Genomic DNA, 16,037 nt, shown 5'->3' on the forward strand with positions numbered 1-16,037 from the left:
ATATGAGGGAGATATTCTTGTGAGAAAATGTATGGAACTTAAAAGTCAGTATATTTTTTTGTTCAGGATTCTGAATTCTAACAATTTTCAATTGGCAAGGGTCAAAGTCCTGTCGGCGAATGCATCCCCAACAGGGGAAGATGTCAAATAAATCTCCACAAGCGACTGGACTTGAGTTATTGGAGAAACTTCACTTTGCATTAAAAATACTATTTGTGTTTTGACAGCTGTAAGTGTACACCCATCAGCTTTCATTAAAGTGTTTTCAATATCTTTAGCGGTGTCTTTGCTGCTTTTTAAACCGCACGTCTGCCCTAAATGTTCGAGTGGCCACGTCTGCTGCCACTCACCGTCACAAGGGAGTAAACCGGAGAGTGGGAGGGCGTTCACATCGTCACAGTGTTTTTACAGTTCTGTGTGGCTGCTCACTTTCCATGTCTCCTCCCTCTCCCCTCCCACTCGTCTCTCCCCCCATCCTCCCTCTGCAGTGGACGTGCATCGCATTTGGAGCAGCAGGCAGCAGGTGGAGATGACATCATCTGCACTGCAGCACACTGCAGCACTGGGTCTGAACAAAGACATGTCAGCCTACCGCTAACTATCCCCCTCCTCTCTCTCTCCCTGTCTCTCTCTTTCTCTCTCTCCATCTTGCCATCGACACCCCCCACCCCCATGTCAGCCAGAGGGAGAGCATAGCCTTGTACCAAGTCAGGTTGTAGTGCTGTGACCTATCTCAACCTCCTGACACCAGCACTCAGGCTCTCCAATGCTCACCTCACCTGTTTACACACGTCACCATGTGGATGGGTCAAGATGGATCCCACATAGGACGAAGCACTCAAAGCGCTCCAAGCTTTCGTCCTGCTTGATAAGAGAGTGACGACGGATCTGACTGCAGACTCACGTAGACAGTCTACGGCACACATCAGGATTGAAGGCAGAAGCCTCGGTGTTGTGCACCCAGAGATTCACACACAGTGCAGCATGTTGGCACAGAAAGCACTCATTTACCAGCTCGTGACATTATGTGTGTCTGTCCAATGATAGCAGTGACTTGACCTCTTTTACAGCGGCTCATAGGAGGTCTGACTGTGACATTAGCTCCCCATGGCGCAAATGTCACCAGGTCGTGCTGTGAAGGCTCCCCGCTGAAAGTCATTAGGTCCTTACCTACGGCGTCAACACTGAGAAAAGAGAGTAGGCCAAGTACACAACAGAACAGCAAAGAAGATTTATGGACTCTATTTTTTCATTGTTTGCCTTTCTCTCTCCATTTTTTTTTGCTTGAGTCCTTCCCCTCCCCTTCATCAATAAGCCAATAGCACGCAGGCAGACCATACACACACAGCCATGTTCCTGTCGCCTAGTTACCGCTCGGCAGCAGGTTGCCACAGAAACGGCCTCATAGCGGCTAAATGGGGAATGCTAATGCAGTCTTCTATACTCCCTGCTGCAGTGGGCTCTCTGCGCCCATCCCATTCCACTGTGTGTGCGTGCGTGTGCGTGTGCGTGTGTGTCAGTAAGCCTTGGTGTCTTGTAATCTTAGGTACACGTATTGCAACAGATTCAACATTGCAGTATTCTTAAGTGTCTGGACTTCTTACTATGACTTACTCAAAAGCATTTACTTGTGAGCAAAGAGTGCTTGGTGATGTCACACAGTCTGCCAAGTTTCAACCCCTGTCTGTTTCACTAATTGAAATACATTTAAGTCTTTAGAAGTCACTCGCTCTGTCCTCTCCTCAGAGGCATTTAATTATTAATATGTCCTCTATTTTGACAAGGCTGAGAACCTGAGCTGAAAACTGCACTGACTGACGAAGGGTACACAAAAGGAGTTGGCTTCTAAGCAGCGTGTAAACACTTTAGACTTGTATACACCTCCATCCATCTTAATGTAAAGAAAGGCGTCTGGATAGGTGATTGATTCTGTACTGTGAACCTCTCAGTCCTCCTACCGTACAGACTCGTGGTGCGGGGGTGGGATGGCTGTCTTGGCCACAATAGGCTATACTTAATCAGCTGGAGAGGGCCCTCAGCTGTACACTCCCTCCAGAGCGTGTCTGAAGCCCTTTGTGAAAGGGTGGACACATGTAACATGCCCCCACTCATTAGCCAATCATTCAACCTGTATTAGTGTGCCGGGGCTGCGTTTGATTGGTGAGGCAGGAGTTCTGTGATGGCAGCCATTAGCAGATGATTGATAGGCTCGAAAGGTTATTTTTGTAAAGCCAATGTTTTGATGAAGTTAATGATTGATGCTATTGTTTTCACTCACACTCTGGGGAGATTAATAATGATTATAATGTTACAGCTGAAAGTAAGATATTAACTTGCCATCAGCTTTGCAGTATCTCAGAAAGAGGCTACGTGTTCCCTTGATGGTTGATCGTACGCCTCATGATGCTAAGCCCCAAGTCACTGCGACAGTCTTAGTGCTGCTCAGAGCAACATATTTGGTGCAGCTTGTGGTGCATACTGTGTGATCATTTGTCTTGTCAGGACACTGGGTTGTTTGTGCTGGTAATAGCAAAGACAGCCATTTTTTTTCTGCACACTGGATGCTGACGTGTTCTTCTCCTGTGTCCCACTGTTTGCCTAGATAACCAGTTCAGAATGTCTATCCTGGAGCGCTTGGAGCAGATGGAGAGGAGGATGGCGGAGATGGCCAGCCACCAGCAGTCGAGCAGTGCAGGGAGTGGCGGAGCTGGGGGAGGAACAGGGGGAGGAGGGGGAGGAGGGGGAAGCAACAACAACAACAGCCAGTCACAGGTAAAAAGCCACATACTCATATGTTGTGAAAAAAGTCGTACGTGTGACATCACTCAGGAAACATATTGAGTTTGTTGTCGTAACAAAAGTACTGTAAAACAACATGTACATAATGATGTGATTATGCGGCCAACAACAATGATGTGCTCTCTTGTTTATGTTAGTGTTTATCCGCTCAGATGCAGGCCAGCAGCTCCTTTGAGAGCCGTGTGGTGGTGGTGTGTGAGAAGATGATGAGCAGAGCTTGCTGGGCCAAGTCCAAACATTTGATCCACTCCAAGACCTTCAGAGGCATGACGCTCCTGCACCTGGCTGCAGGCCAAGGCTATGCCACCCTCATCCAGACACTCATCAAGTGGCGGTGAGAACAACACACTCTGCCTAATGGCACTTTGGTTTGTAATTGGTGTGCACCACACTAAATAGCAGCACAATACTAATTGTTTTCTCTCTTCCTTCCAGCACTAAACATGCTGATAGTATTGATTTGGAGTTAGAAGTGGACCCTCTCAATGTAGATCACTTCTCCTGCACACCCCTGGTAAGAGAGCTGAAGTTAATACTTTGAGCGGAACATCCTAGTGTGTGTGATGCACAACCTGCAGTTGGTGTAGATGTGTTACAATCTGGTGTACTGGAACCCGTTAACCCTGTTTTCCTTTGCCACTTTCTCTTATGTGTCTGTTTTCCCTCCAGATGTGGGCCTGTGCCCTGGGTCACCTGGAGGCAGCAGTGGTCCTGTATAAATGGGACAGGCGTGCCCTCGCTATCCCAGATTCTCTGGGTCGCTTACCCCTCTCAATCGCCCGATCTCGTGGCCATACCAAATTGGCTGAATGTTTGGAGCAGCTACAAAGGGAAGAGCAGCAGTCGCCAGCCCCTCTACCGCCCACACCTCGCATGTCTTTCTCTCCCGCCCCCGAAACCCCCACCACAGACAGCTGGATGGTCAGCTGGGCAAACAACAGTGGAGTGGCACCCAGCGGCAAAAAAGGGTGTCCTGCCACAACAACAACAACAGCATCCAGCGCCACAAGCCTCAATCCAGGCCAGTACAGTGCTCTCTGTCTCTTACTGTACACTAGTCAAGCCGACTGCCTTATATAAGTCACTGACTGGGAAATCCCTTACTTTGTTAGTGTGTTCTGTAACTAATTTATACGACTATTGTGTTTTTTGCAGACTTGAGAAGGCCAAGGTCAGAGCCCTCCAACTACTACAGCAGCGAGTGCCAAAGAGACCTCCCGCAGGCTAAAAAGCATAAACCCAACCCAGAACTGTTTCAGAATCGGCCTGACAAGGCCATGTCTGTTCCTCTGAGCCTGGAGCAGCAACAGCTCCACAAGCTGTCCTCTAGCCCGAAGAGCCTGTCCTCAGAGGGCCTGAGCTCAGAAAAGGGCCTGTCTACAGGAGGCAGCACGGGGACAACCAGATGGACCTCCAGAGAGAGTTTCTCCAGCAGCGGCATGGGGAGGAAGGCGTCGGGGGTCAGTGGAGGCAGCAGCCTGGGGAAGGAGAAGCTCGTCAACCGGTTGCGTCAGCGGGAACAGCTAGGCATGCTGGTGATGGCTGACAGAGAAATGGCTGATGCAGAACTGTTATCCTATCGGGAAGATCTGGAGAACCAGGACTGTCTCACACAGATGGATGACCTGCAGGTGAGAACAAGCATCTGTCCGCCAAATGTGTGGAACTTGTTTCTAGTATAGCTGCAGATAAAAGGTTCAGATAATGTGGGCAACATTTATTTTGCAATTCTTTTACTTCTAACTAATTTCACTTTTAAACAATTACAATCTGCAGTTTGATTATTTTAGTGGCAATTCTAGATTTGAATTGGACTCAACCGCACTACGCCTCCTATTTAATGTCCATCTTCTGCAATGGGGAGGCGGCATGCACCAGGCCAACGTGGCACTCTGTCGATGACCATCACTGCATAATAAACTCTCTATTGATCCACTTCCATAGCCAAGGGATTCTTAAAGCCATCCATCTCAGTCTGACTACTCCTCCAACAGATGAAGTGCTGGATTAGGAATTTCAGCCTCCAACCGAATCACTCATCTTTATTCTTCCCCATTTGAATTAAATCTAAGATTTTAGACACGTGGCCAAACAATTATACCTGCCTACAGTGGATCATGTACAGTCATGAAATTGACAAAGTGGGTCCTGTCCTCATTCATCTCCGTCTGTCCCAACACAACAGGCCAATATGATGACTCTGGCAGAGCACATCATTGAAGCAACGCCAGAGAGAATCAAACGGGAGAACTTCACCGCGGCGGACTCTGTGCCCTTAGACACGTCAGGGGTCACCAACACCATGAACTGGCTGGCTAACTACCTTGGCGATGTAGAACAGTTGCCAAGCATCCTACACCTGCGGTAAGGAGCACCGTGGGCCAGGGAATCGCAGATATACATATTGCATTGCCAGTGTGTGGGTGTGTACAGTATGTGTGTCCTCCTCACTGCATTCATCCTTGTTTCTATTATATATTATATTATATGGTTGTTATACCAACAAATGGGTGGACAGTCATAAAGAACAACACGAAGAAGTCATTTATGTATGCATTACGCTGCCAAGTCAGAGAAAAGCTGAATGTTGGTGTACTGTATGTGCTGTTAAACTTATTATTTATATTTAGCATTATACCACAAGAAACCAGTGGGATGGCAATGTGGCTGTTTTATTTGATTGAGGTTACTGTGGCTCAGGGTTGCATATCTGTCAGTGTTTGGATTATAAACTAATAATAAAAACATTTTATAATCAGTTGTTAGCCTGCTTTTTCTGGCTGGTTCTTAATTCTTACCTTGCACTCATGAATACTGTAGTAATACAACAATATGCACAAGTTAGATAAACAAGTTGATCATAAGGTTCGGGTTTAGTTTAAGCGTGCTAATCACTCCCTGCTTCATTCCTACACTTGACAGGAAGTAAAAGGAGTCTAAAATACATGTATCCTTTTCTGTCCGTAGATCTCTGTATAATGAACCCCTGACCCCATCGTCCAACCCCAGCCTCAGTCCTGGGGGGTCTCCACTGAGAGAGGGGCCCCTGGAAAGGTCTACTCTCCCCTCCCCTGCTGACTGGAGTGAGTTCATCAACGCCTCCAACAGCAAGGTGGAGCGAGACCTGGCCCAGCTGACTCTGTCTGACCCCGAGCAGAGAGAGCTGTACGAGGCCGCCCGCCTAGTCCAAACTGCCTTCCGCAAGTACAAGGTACAGGCCCGGCGCTCAGCTGCCATATGCTGTGTGTCCCGCAGCCCGCAGTGACAGGGCTGCACTGTTAGCAGTGGTATTATTAGATGATTTCGTGTTTGTTTGTTTACTTGAGAGATGTACGAGGGTTTCGTTTGCTCCCGAGCCGTAAAGCTCTGATTCCTGCAGTAAAGTTCAGGGTTGTGAGACGGCCCATTCGTCTGGGGATGTACTGTTTGCTCAATTTTATTCACATTTTCCTTCCTCTACCTCTGTCTCATTCTCTGTTCCTCTGCTCACATACACATTACAACATGAACAGAAATGTATCCGACTATGTCCCTGTGGTTTCAGCATGGGAAGGTGCCTTGAGCAGAGCATGGCCTTGCTTAGAGGAACGACTGCACTGTCCCCCTTTATCCCCGCTCCAATTAGACATAATTAAGCTTATGTTCTTCTCCTCTCGCTTTGTCTCTCTCTCTCTCTCTCTCTCTCTCTCTCTCTCTCTTAGTTAGGTGTATGGAGCCTGCTACTGCCTGTTTCACACTAGCTCTCCACACACCAGCCCTCTCCCCCTGCCCGATCCCATTCCTCAACTCACTCCCTGCCCCCCGGCTACTTTCAATGAGTTTTCATATGACAAACTGTTCGCTGTCATTTGCAGTCATCTGTTATGCCTGTCTAGCAGCTGATTCTGAGGTGGACCTTTGCCTCTGGGTCGCCCTGACAGTTCACCTCCTCCCCCCCGCTGCTCATGTGGAGGGCAGTTCACCGGGGGGTGGACTCGTGCCATGGTGGCATTCACTTGCCTCTACCGGGAGACCCAAAGGGAGACTTAACAGAGCCACCAATATCCTTTGTGGCAAATGCAGGTGCAATTGTTACCTCTGACCTGTCCTACTTTACTCTCCTACAGGGGCGGCCGCTCCGAGAGCAACAGGAAGTAGCTTCTGCTGTCATTCAACGTTGTTACAAGAAATACAAACAGGTAGGCACCTCCAAAGCATTGAGGTGTTCCTGATATGGTAATACGTGGTTTTGTTTACAGGTTCGAATGTAGTTAGTCTATATGATAGTCTTTTGGGAGGAAGATAACAACATGAGTTAACTATCTGAATACATTTAATTGAACTTTTTATCATTTTTAAACTCAACAGACTTTTTGAGTATAGAGTATGTTAGTGCATCACTCACAATATTTCCTTTTTTCTGTTTGCAAGCTAACATGGATAGCCTTGAAGGTAACTTTTTGTCACTACAAGCAGCTGAATGAATTGCCAAACATTAGGTTGTGTTATTTGACTACAGTTTGAACTGCGTGGCACTATGGCACACAGCAAAGCTTGACACGCTGTTCTTTCTCGTTGGCAGTATGCACTTTATAAGAAGATGACGCAGGCCGCCATCCTTATCCAGAGTAAATTCCGCAGCTACCACGAGCAGAAGAAGTTCCAGCAGAGCAGGAAGGCTGCGGTGCTCATTCAGCAATACTACCGCAGCTATAAGGAGTTTGGCAGGCTGAAGCCCCACCACCGCGGGGCGGCTGCTGCCCTGGTGCAGCACAAACTGAGGTAGACACTTCCTATAAGCCAGAAACTGAAGTACTAAAGAAACTACTCTGGCATATAGTATTACAAAATGATGTGAAAGTGCCAAATCAATTGAGTGTTCGGAAGCAATTTTATTAAAGGTCCCCTATTATACTAATTTTCAACAATATATTACAGGTCTCAGATATATACAAAACATGTCTCTGCATTGTTTGGCTTGAAACACCAAACAGATCATTGCAGCATTACCCATAATCCCCTCTGTTTCAGCCCTGTTTCAAAAGGGCTGATTCTCTGTCTGTTACTTTAGATGAAAATAAGGAGCCCCTCCCCACGCCCCTCTGAGAGAGATTTGGTTAGAAAGAACACAATGGTGCTCTAGGAGGAGATTCAGGTGATAAAGGGGGGGGGGGGTTACCTTGGTTGCTGATTGGCTGATGGTTACACAAGCCAACAAATCGTTATGACATCATAAAGTGGCCACAATCTGATCAGCTCATTTTCAGACAGGTTTTTATAGAAATGGATCAGGACAAAAAGAGAGGGGGTCTTTGTTCCTGAAACGTTCAGAATCTCTTTCCACAGAGGGGGGGACACATGTTGATGTAGAAAAGACGTGAAGAGTGGATTTACCATAATAGGTGACCTTTAAGTAGTTTATTGACATTCACCAAGGTTCACAACATCTTTTCACATGTTCACTGAAAGATGAAAGTTGCCTCTTATGTATTTCACAATAACAAAGCGATACTATTTTCCTTCTGGTGTTTCACAGAGGTAGTCTGCTCACAAAGAGGCAGGATCAGGCTGCCAGGAAGATCATGAGGTTCCTACGTCGCTGCCGCCACAGGTAGCCCCCGACACTGACTCTCACACATGCTAACCTACTAATATTTACATGTTACACACAAAACGTTCCATAGGCTAGATACATCTGCACATTCATATGTCCCGCATGGTTTGGTTTATGGTCCAAAAGAATATAATCACATTGAGCTAATCAGTAAGACACCGTAGAAACTACCACTAGTTCCATAATCGTGTCCATCTCTTTACTCTTCTCTTTACACTGTGTTGTGTGTGTTTGATTTAGTTTGTGTCGGACAAATGAGGTGGTTAGAAAATGTCTTGAACACCTAAGCTCCACCCCTCCCCTCACTGTCCTCGCCCCTCCCTCACAGTGCCTACTGTGTGCTAATAGCTGTCTGGTATTGTTTTGCTGTTTATGCCAAGCCCCTTGATGGACCATAGACTGTTCAAGCGGGTGAGTGCAGCCTCAGCAACTCAGTTCGTTTCTCTTCCTCTTCCTCTCTCTCTCTGTTATTCTGTACGCCTCTTCTCTCCCTTTCTGTCTCTCACTCTTTAATAACACAATTATCTCCTCCTGAGGTCTCGGCCTTCGCATTCTCTCCTTCCTTCCCTCAGTCTCATTTTCTCTTTTGCTCTTTTTCTCCTATCCCTCCACCCACCTTTCCTCCTTCTCCATCACTGTTGCTTGATGCCTGCTTGCATGAAGGCTGCCGACTGGAGCCACAGGTGGACTGCGAAGCTCAGATTTCAGATCTCGAAAAACTAACAAAATGCTTATGAATGACAACATCACTGCAACACTTAACAGGCACTTCTCTGACTCTCTTTATCTCTGTCTTTCTCTCCTTGGGAATTACTTTTTGTTCTTATTGTTTTGTGTTTTTATTTCAGCTTTGTGTGGTTTTGCAGATAGCCAGTTTGAGAAAAGGGGAAGCTTTTTTTCAGTCATGTTTTATTCTGCTGCATGACGAGTGGTGACAACTACGAGCCTTGCTCTTCTACCTTTAGGCATGCTATGGGCCTGCTGTTTCTCAACTGGGTGTCTGTCTGTCTGACTGGCTGTGTGTCCTGTTTCTAGCCACTCGACAGACTGGGAGGGGGCTGTCCCCTCCCATTTCCTCTTGCTAAAACTTGGTCGAACTGTTGAATGTGTAATGTCCACTGGTTTATCAGAACAGAACCGATACATTCATATAAAATAAAAGGTACACCTGAATGGGAGAACAACAATTATATGTGTATGTTTGAACAGTTCAAACCTTACGCCTTGCTACATGCATATTTCATGTCTTTACCCTTTACCATAAATACTGTACACGGTCCTAAAATAGGGCATCATGCTTTTAGAGCAGGGGAGATTGTTATTGTAACCACTTCTACACTTCCAAAGGGTGTCTGCGGTTCTGTGATATAGGTTAGGAAGCTGTGACAGCATATAGGTCACAGAACAAAACAAACAATGGGTTCCTCCACCCTTTGGGACTACAACAGGGATGTGATGGATTCATACCTCCAGGGAGTTCTCCAGCTCAGCTTGAGAGGATGTGGCTCTCACACACACACACACTCACACATACACACCGGATCTAAGTAGTCTGCCTCTCTTCAATACATAAATATTGCAGAAGAATAAGTGTAGTGCTAAATCCATGACATGACAGCGGTTGATGTGTTAAAGTCAATTGCTAGGGTAAAGAGTTCTCTGTGAACTACAGGCTGACCTCTTTTTGCACACACACTGGAGACACACGTCTCTTCTATGAACCCACACACACTGCTGGTGCTATTCTTTTGTGAAATGCATTCATAACGAGTTGAAATGTGATTTGCTTTTCCCTCCAGAGCAATTCTTCTCAGCCTCTCCCTGTTTGTTTGACAATTATTCTGAGTTGTCGTAGTCTTTTTTATGTGAAATTGTCATTGACGTAGATGTGAAATACTAAATATAATCTGTGCTCTTCAATACTGACGCAATAGATTTCAAATGAAAGACAGGTTCACATTATATAAATATTCTTTATATAACAGTACCTCATGCTGAAGTTTGAGAAGAAAAGTGTTTCAGGTTGCTGAAAAGTGTCACTTTAAAACCTGTGACAATAACTAGAATAATAACTGTAATTAAAATAATGATGATATCATTACCACATTGTGCTAGAAAGAACCCTTCGAAACTAAATGCATTTCATGACAAGAATGATTGCATTTCTTCCGTCACGTAAGCATTTTATCCGGAATGTAATTCTTCAGATTAACGTGGTAATGATTGTGTAATTGTGCTGTAATTATCCTCTTTTGTTCGTTCCTAAGTGCAAGTTCAATTCCACCCTGACCAACGTTTCCTTTCACAGAGCAGCTGCCGTTCCTGAGGATCTGGGCTGACTTGATTTACTTCTGATTGTTCTGGCTGAACAGTGCGATGCTACTGTTGCTGCTTGTCACTCGAGTCGTGGATGTTGTATTCATGGGCGCTTGTCTCTCTCTGTGTTCCAGGGTGAAAGAATTGAAAAGGGCCAGGGAACATGAGACCCCTCAGAAGAGCCCCCTCACCATTTGACATCACTCTCCTGTCTCCTCTTTTCTGTTTTTGTTTGTACCCGAGACATTTTACAAGAAAAATGGAAAAAAAAAATCAATGCAAGCACTGCAATTATTACTACAGTGTTACCGGTTCAACTTCTACTACATGTACAACAGCATTTTTTCACATATCTATTCTTTCCACTGACTTGGTTTTTGACGGAGAGTGGCAACTTCTACGGGATTATAAACTAAAAGGGTCGGGGTGGGGGGTGCAAAACATTTGCTTCATGGCATTTTTTGCACTTTTTCATGGATTGCTTTGTCTTTTTCGAATATATGGAGAGGTTTTGGACGATGAAGGAAGCAGGACATGCGTGCGGAGGTCTGTCAAACGCGAGGACCTCAAGAGACGTACATTAAGACTGCTGCAGAGGATCTCAGAGGATAGTGAGACCACGCAGAAACACTCTGGGCTCTTATTGTGCTTCATCATTTTTTAAGTGACCAATCAATTCATTTGAAGAAGGATTTTTTTAACCAAATAAATTGGTCACCCACACTCCCAATTCTTTCCACTGCTGTAGATGAAATGATATTCAATTTAGCTCAACAACTCCTGCTGTCCCACTGTGCTCTACCCCACCAGTCTGCCCGCACGGGTGGAGCTACAAATGAATGTAGTCCGGGGTTTAACCATTACGAAGCAGATGGGTGATAAAATATTTCTCTTTTGCCATTTCTTAAAGAAACCCTATGCTTTATCGTATATATTGTCACTTTATTACTTGAATTTGTTCCATACTGTCCAATGTATTTGTTCCATCATGTCCAATGTATTGGTGATCTGTATCCTCAGACTCTATGTTGTTGAATCCTACCAAGAAAAGATGCATGACTTCTTGGCAAGAAAAGTCTTTGCTTGTGTGATTATGGTCTAGTCTTTCAGCCTAACCTCTGATGTTCTCTTTTGTTTCCATCTTCTCCCTCATGATTTCGATCATATCAGTATTGAAGCTATCCCTGTATTGTCCTGTTTCTTTTGATTTGTTGATTGATCCTCTGAAACCTAACAAGAGAAAAGAACTTGCCTATTTTGTGTTGTAATGGTTATGGTCATGCAGGTTATTAATGTTCTTTTTAAATGAACTTCAGAGCCTGCGAAGGCTGTTGAGGGGAAGATCACATACATTGCCTTGACGTCTTAGAGATTCTTTGAGGGGTCCCTAAGCTTGTCCCAAAATAGGGGTTTGACAAATCCATATTTTTGACAATTGAGCGATTTCTGTATATAAAGAAGGCTGAAAGTACGTAGGAAAAAACATTTACCCGAAGGGGATTGTATTTTAGAAATATATTATTTTATTCATTAAAAATGGGTCAAAAACAGGTACGAGACAAAAACAGAATATTTGTATAGTTTTGTTTGAATGCCTAAGAAGTATGGTTGTATTGTTTGTAAATAGTGTAAATACCTGGGATAAAAATGAGCTATGTGCATGAAAAGTATGAACAGAGTCAAAGGGAAAAAACAACAAAAGCAGTAGTGGCTATGCTCTGTAAAATTAAACTATTTCACTATTAGAGTATTTTATTTTATTTTGAATGTTCTTGAGAAGAATATTTCTGCTAAAGCATGATATTATTGCAATATAAAAAAACTACAAAAAAATGTATTTAGAGTTAGGAGAAGTCTGCAAAATTATCTTAAAACAAGTATGGTTATGTTTACATTTCTTTTGTTTTGTTTTGGGCTACCAAGAATCGTTTGCCAATGGTGCCGAGGTATGTGAATGCTATATAGCTTAAGAAGAGAATTAAGTTAATGTTTGCAGAACAGATAATCATACAGTGAAATACACACTAGCACTGAAGACCATGAGATCACAAGTGGTCGAGGATCACTCGAACAATAAGGTACACGGTTTGCAGAGGGAGTCATATTCAAGCAGAACGCATTGAAGTCTCTCATGTCTCCACTTTTCACACTGATAACTGAAGCATTCGACCATCACTGAGTGCACCATAGCAGAGTTTGAGTTACATTTGTGTTGTCATTAAAAATGGAATGTGTTACTGAGGTATCTTGCCTGATCTGAAAGAATGGCAGCCTTGCCCATGGTGTTTCTACAAATCAAAATCATGTTATCCCTATTTCTTTCATTAAACTCGTCAAATGTACACGATGCTGCAGCAAGCATTGATGTGCTACTTATTGGCTGACCCCTGTAATAAACTGATGACCGGACACAATATGTCTTAATACAACAACACCTTGATACAGGCTGCCATGCTCTTAACAGATCTTAGTATTCTATGTCACAAAGATGTCTACCTGATGAACATGTTTGGCATTCTATACATGACTGGGTTTCTTTGTCAAGCAGCTGAAAATACAAAACGAACTGTTCCGACAGTAAAAGGTGCTAAACCGATTCTATCTGAAAGGACAGCACTAAAAGTTGTCACTGCCTCGATGCGGGGTCAATGAGCCAAAATGACTGTAGTAACCAATGTGTAAAACAGTGCCATTTATAGTTATGAGGCATACGATGTGTCTTGTACATTGGATTAGGTATATATTTGATTGGGCTGTAACAATCTAAGAGAAACATGAGCTGCTGGTTTAGAGGTGCCTGTTGGTTGCTGCCTATTATATATTCCTACCAGAATGTGTATTCTGTATCAAAGTAATGACATTTGATTATTCAGCCAAGTGCCACTGAAAAACTTGAGTTTTTTCATTGAAGTATTGTCATGTTTGTTTAATAATAATTATTATTAGGGATTTGTTTCATTGACCGACTGGTTGTTTTTATTGTTTTTCACACACTGGTATGTCAACTTTATTTCCCGAGTGTTAATGTAGAAAGTGCCTATTCATATCCTGATCACACAAACCCAGTGTCAGAATGCATACAATGTACCTGAAGTTGAGAGAATGTGAGAACATGGTCACCCACAGAAAGTGCTGTATCCTCTACATGAACACACACACGATCACCATCACCTTACACTCACCAAAGCGACAATATGATACTCCCACAGCACTCCAGCTTGTCAACATGCTACGCTTTATTCTCATTTGTATGCCTTGTTTTCTGTTTTCTAACGGGACAGCTTGTTAAATCATACTTAGAAGTGCCACTACTGGGGTTTGTTGCCTTGCATTCATCCTCCTGGTCCGTGGTAAGAATGCATAGCCAATGCAATGGCGTGGCAAAAAAGAGAAGGGATTTATTATGCTTGCATGGGTAAAATAGTTAACTGGGTGACCGAACTGCACCTAAAGCATGCTTATTTTCCTAGAATCTGTAGTCAGATAGACTTGTTAAAAGACTTACTGTTCTGTAAAACGATGAACGTTGGTTTGACGTGTCACAGAACTCAGAAAGACAGAGGGCATGTGACTGGAGGGCTGAAGGGAAACTCACAAATGAGCCAGTGATCAACACTCGGTAGCGACTGAGGTTTTCATAGCAAAGCATGAGGACAGGATTGTTTTTACACCAAACTCTTTTCTTTACTTTGTTGATTCTTTTAGATTTGATCAGTGTTCTCCCAACTTCAAATAGGACAAATGGACATGATTGGAGACCATTTGGACAGTATGTATAGCTAGTTTTAACTAAGTGACACACGGTACACACGGACACATGCACAAGACACAGCACACATGCAGACATGTCAAGGTGTCAGATTCATTTGTTCGCTGAGCGGCATCGCTCTTCTCCAGCCTGAGGGACTGGTTCACCTCCCTTCTGTATTTTACTCAGGGTGCAAAATGGGGAGGAGGAAGCAGAGCAGGACACGTGATTCACAGCAGAGGCAGCTGAAATAGACAAATTAAAAACGTTGTGCTTTATTGTAAAGGCAGACACTTAAGTCTTTAAAATGAATGAATATCAGATATAATCCATATCCTCTCGGTAACTATGAACATTGCAGACACTGGAGTAGCCCTTGAATAAAGTCCCGATATATATATATATATAGCTCATTAAGATAAATGATTTGGCTTTCTTCTAGAGAAGTCTGTCAAATCATTGAAACATTTCGGCCAGTTCTTTAGGCCTTTAATTTATCTAGATGACAAAGTGTAGAGGGTATTTAAGATTAAGAGATATATGAAAAGTTCACCTGCAAATCTTGTTTTTACTGCCATTTATGAATGGAATGACAGGTTAGCTGATAGGCACTCTTCATATTTAATATTAGCATTTTCAAGTTCTGTGAATTGACCTGGGAATCTGCCTTTCCTCCTCTTCTTTTTCCCGAGCGCCCAAACCAGAGAAAGGTAGGCACATCAGGACAACAGAACAGAAACGGTTTTACAACATATTCCACTTGTGGACACAGAGCAATAAAGAACTATTTTGTGGAGACCTATAGACCTAGTGAAGTTTAAAATGATTGGACACATGTAGTCGACTTTCTCTTATGCAAATGCCAGTATTGCAAGACAAGCATTCAGTAGTTTATGGACAGCAATTATATGGCACCCTTTACCGATCTGCACGTTTTCATCAATTCCAAACCGAGAAGAAGAAAAAAAGGCCCTGCTTTGATAGAAAGTTACGGGTCCTCGACACTTTGCATGTGAACTAGTGTTAGATCTATTTTCCTCTCCTCTATAGCTGTCTTTCTCTCTGTCTTTCCCTGTTATGTGACCCAATGTTTCTCTGCTCCCGACCCCTACCCTTCAAGGTTTCATCTCCTCTTGGTTCTCCTAATGTGTTTTGTTTTTCTCCTTTTTCTTCCTCCTTCTCTTGTTTGTAAGTTTTATTTTTGTAATTGTGCATGTACAAGCGTCACTGACTCGATGGATATGTTTAAAAAAAAAAGAAGAGATTTCAGCTGCTGAAGCCATGCAAAACGTTTTGAATTGCCCTTAAAATATGGACGATGTTTTCTGAATGCTTTATATTCTTTCTGCTGTAAAATAATAAAAAAATGAAAAAATTAAGAAAACTCCTGAACCAAGTTTGCTCCGTCTTTTTGTTTCTTCTTTTACTTTAAGAAAGCAATCATTTGTTCTTCTACCAATGGCTTTTCGTCAACACCTTGTATCAAGAAAAGACGATAAGACAGTATTTATAGTTTTTATTTATATTCAACATCCCAACAACATTTGGGTACAACCCAAAGCTTTCACATTTAAAATACAT

At 43.5% G+C, this 16,037-nt stretch overlaps 1 protein-coding gene across 10 annotated transcripts in view; it reads left to right on the top strand.

Moving 5' to 3' along the window:
- Nucleotides 1-15,817, top strand: part of camta1a (calmodulin binding transcription activator 1a) — a 314,780-nt gene extending 298,963 nt beyond the window's left edge. For 4 of the 10 annotated variants that reach the window (XM_034087476.2, XM_034087483.2, XM_034087481.2 and 1 more), the window contains 13 exons: nt 2,603-2,772; nt 2,937-3,133; nt 3,235-3,313; nt 3,469-3,820; nt 3,955-4,430; nt 4,985-5,163; nt 5,767-6,010; nt 6,906-6,977; nt 7,210-7,230; nt 7,361-7,560; nt 8,315-8,389; nt 8,773-8,803; nt 10,843-15,817. In XM_034087476.2, the coding sequence (XP_033943367.1) occupies nt 2,603-2,772; nt 2,937-3,133; nt 3,235-3,313; nt 3,469-3,820; nt 3,955-4,430; nt 4,985-5,163; nt 5,767-6,010; nt 6,906-6,977; nt 7,210-7,230; nt 7,361-7,560; nt 8,315-8,389; nt 8,773-8,803; nt 10,843-10,875 (2,129 nt within the window). In that variant the 3' untranslated portion in view covers nt 10,876-15,817. Of the gene's footprint in view, nt 1-2,602; nt 2,773-2,936; nt 3,134-3,234; nt 3,314-3,468; nt 3,821-3,954; nt 4,431-4,984; nt 5,164-5,766; nt 6,011-6,905; nt 6,978-7,209; nt 7,231-7,360; nt 7,561-8,314; nt 8,390-8,772; nt 8,827-10,842 lie in introns of all 10 variants that reach the window. The other 6 variants (XM_034087486.2, XM_034087478.2, XM_034087477.2 and 3 more) reach the window with 6 other exon arrangements.
- The last annotated feature ends 220 nt before the right edge of the window (nt 15,818-16,037 follow it).

Source organism: Pseudochaenichthys georgianus, chromosome 7, assembly GCF_902827115.2.
Source record: "Pseudochaenichthys georgianus chromosome 7, fPseGeo1.2, whole genome shotgun sequence".
Classification (NCBI taxonomy): domain Eukaryota; kingdom Metazoa; phylum Chordata; class Actinopteri; order Perciformes; family Channichthyidae; genus Pseudochaenichthys; species Pseudochaenichthys georgianus.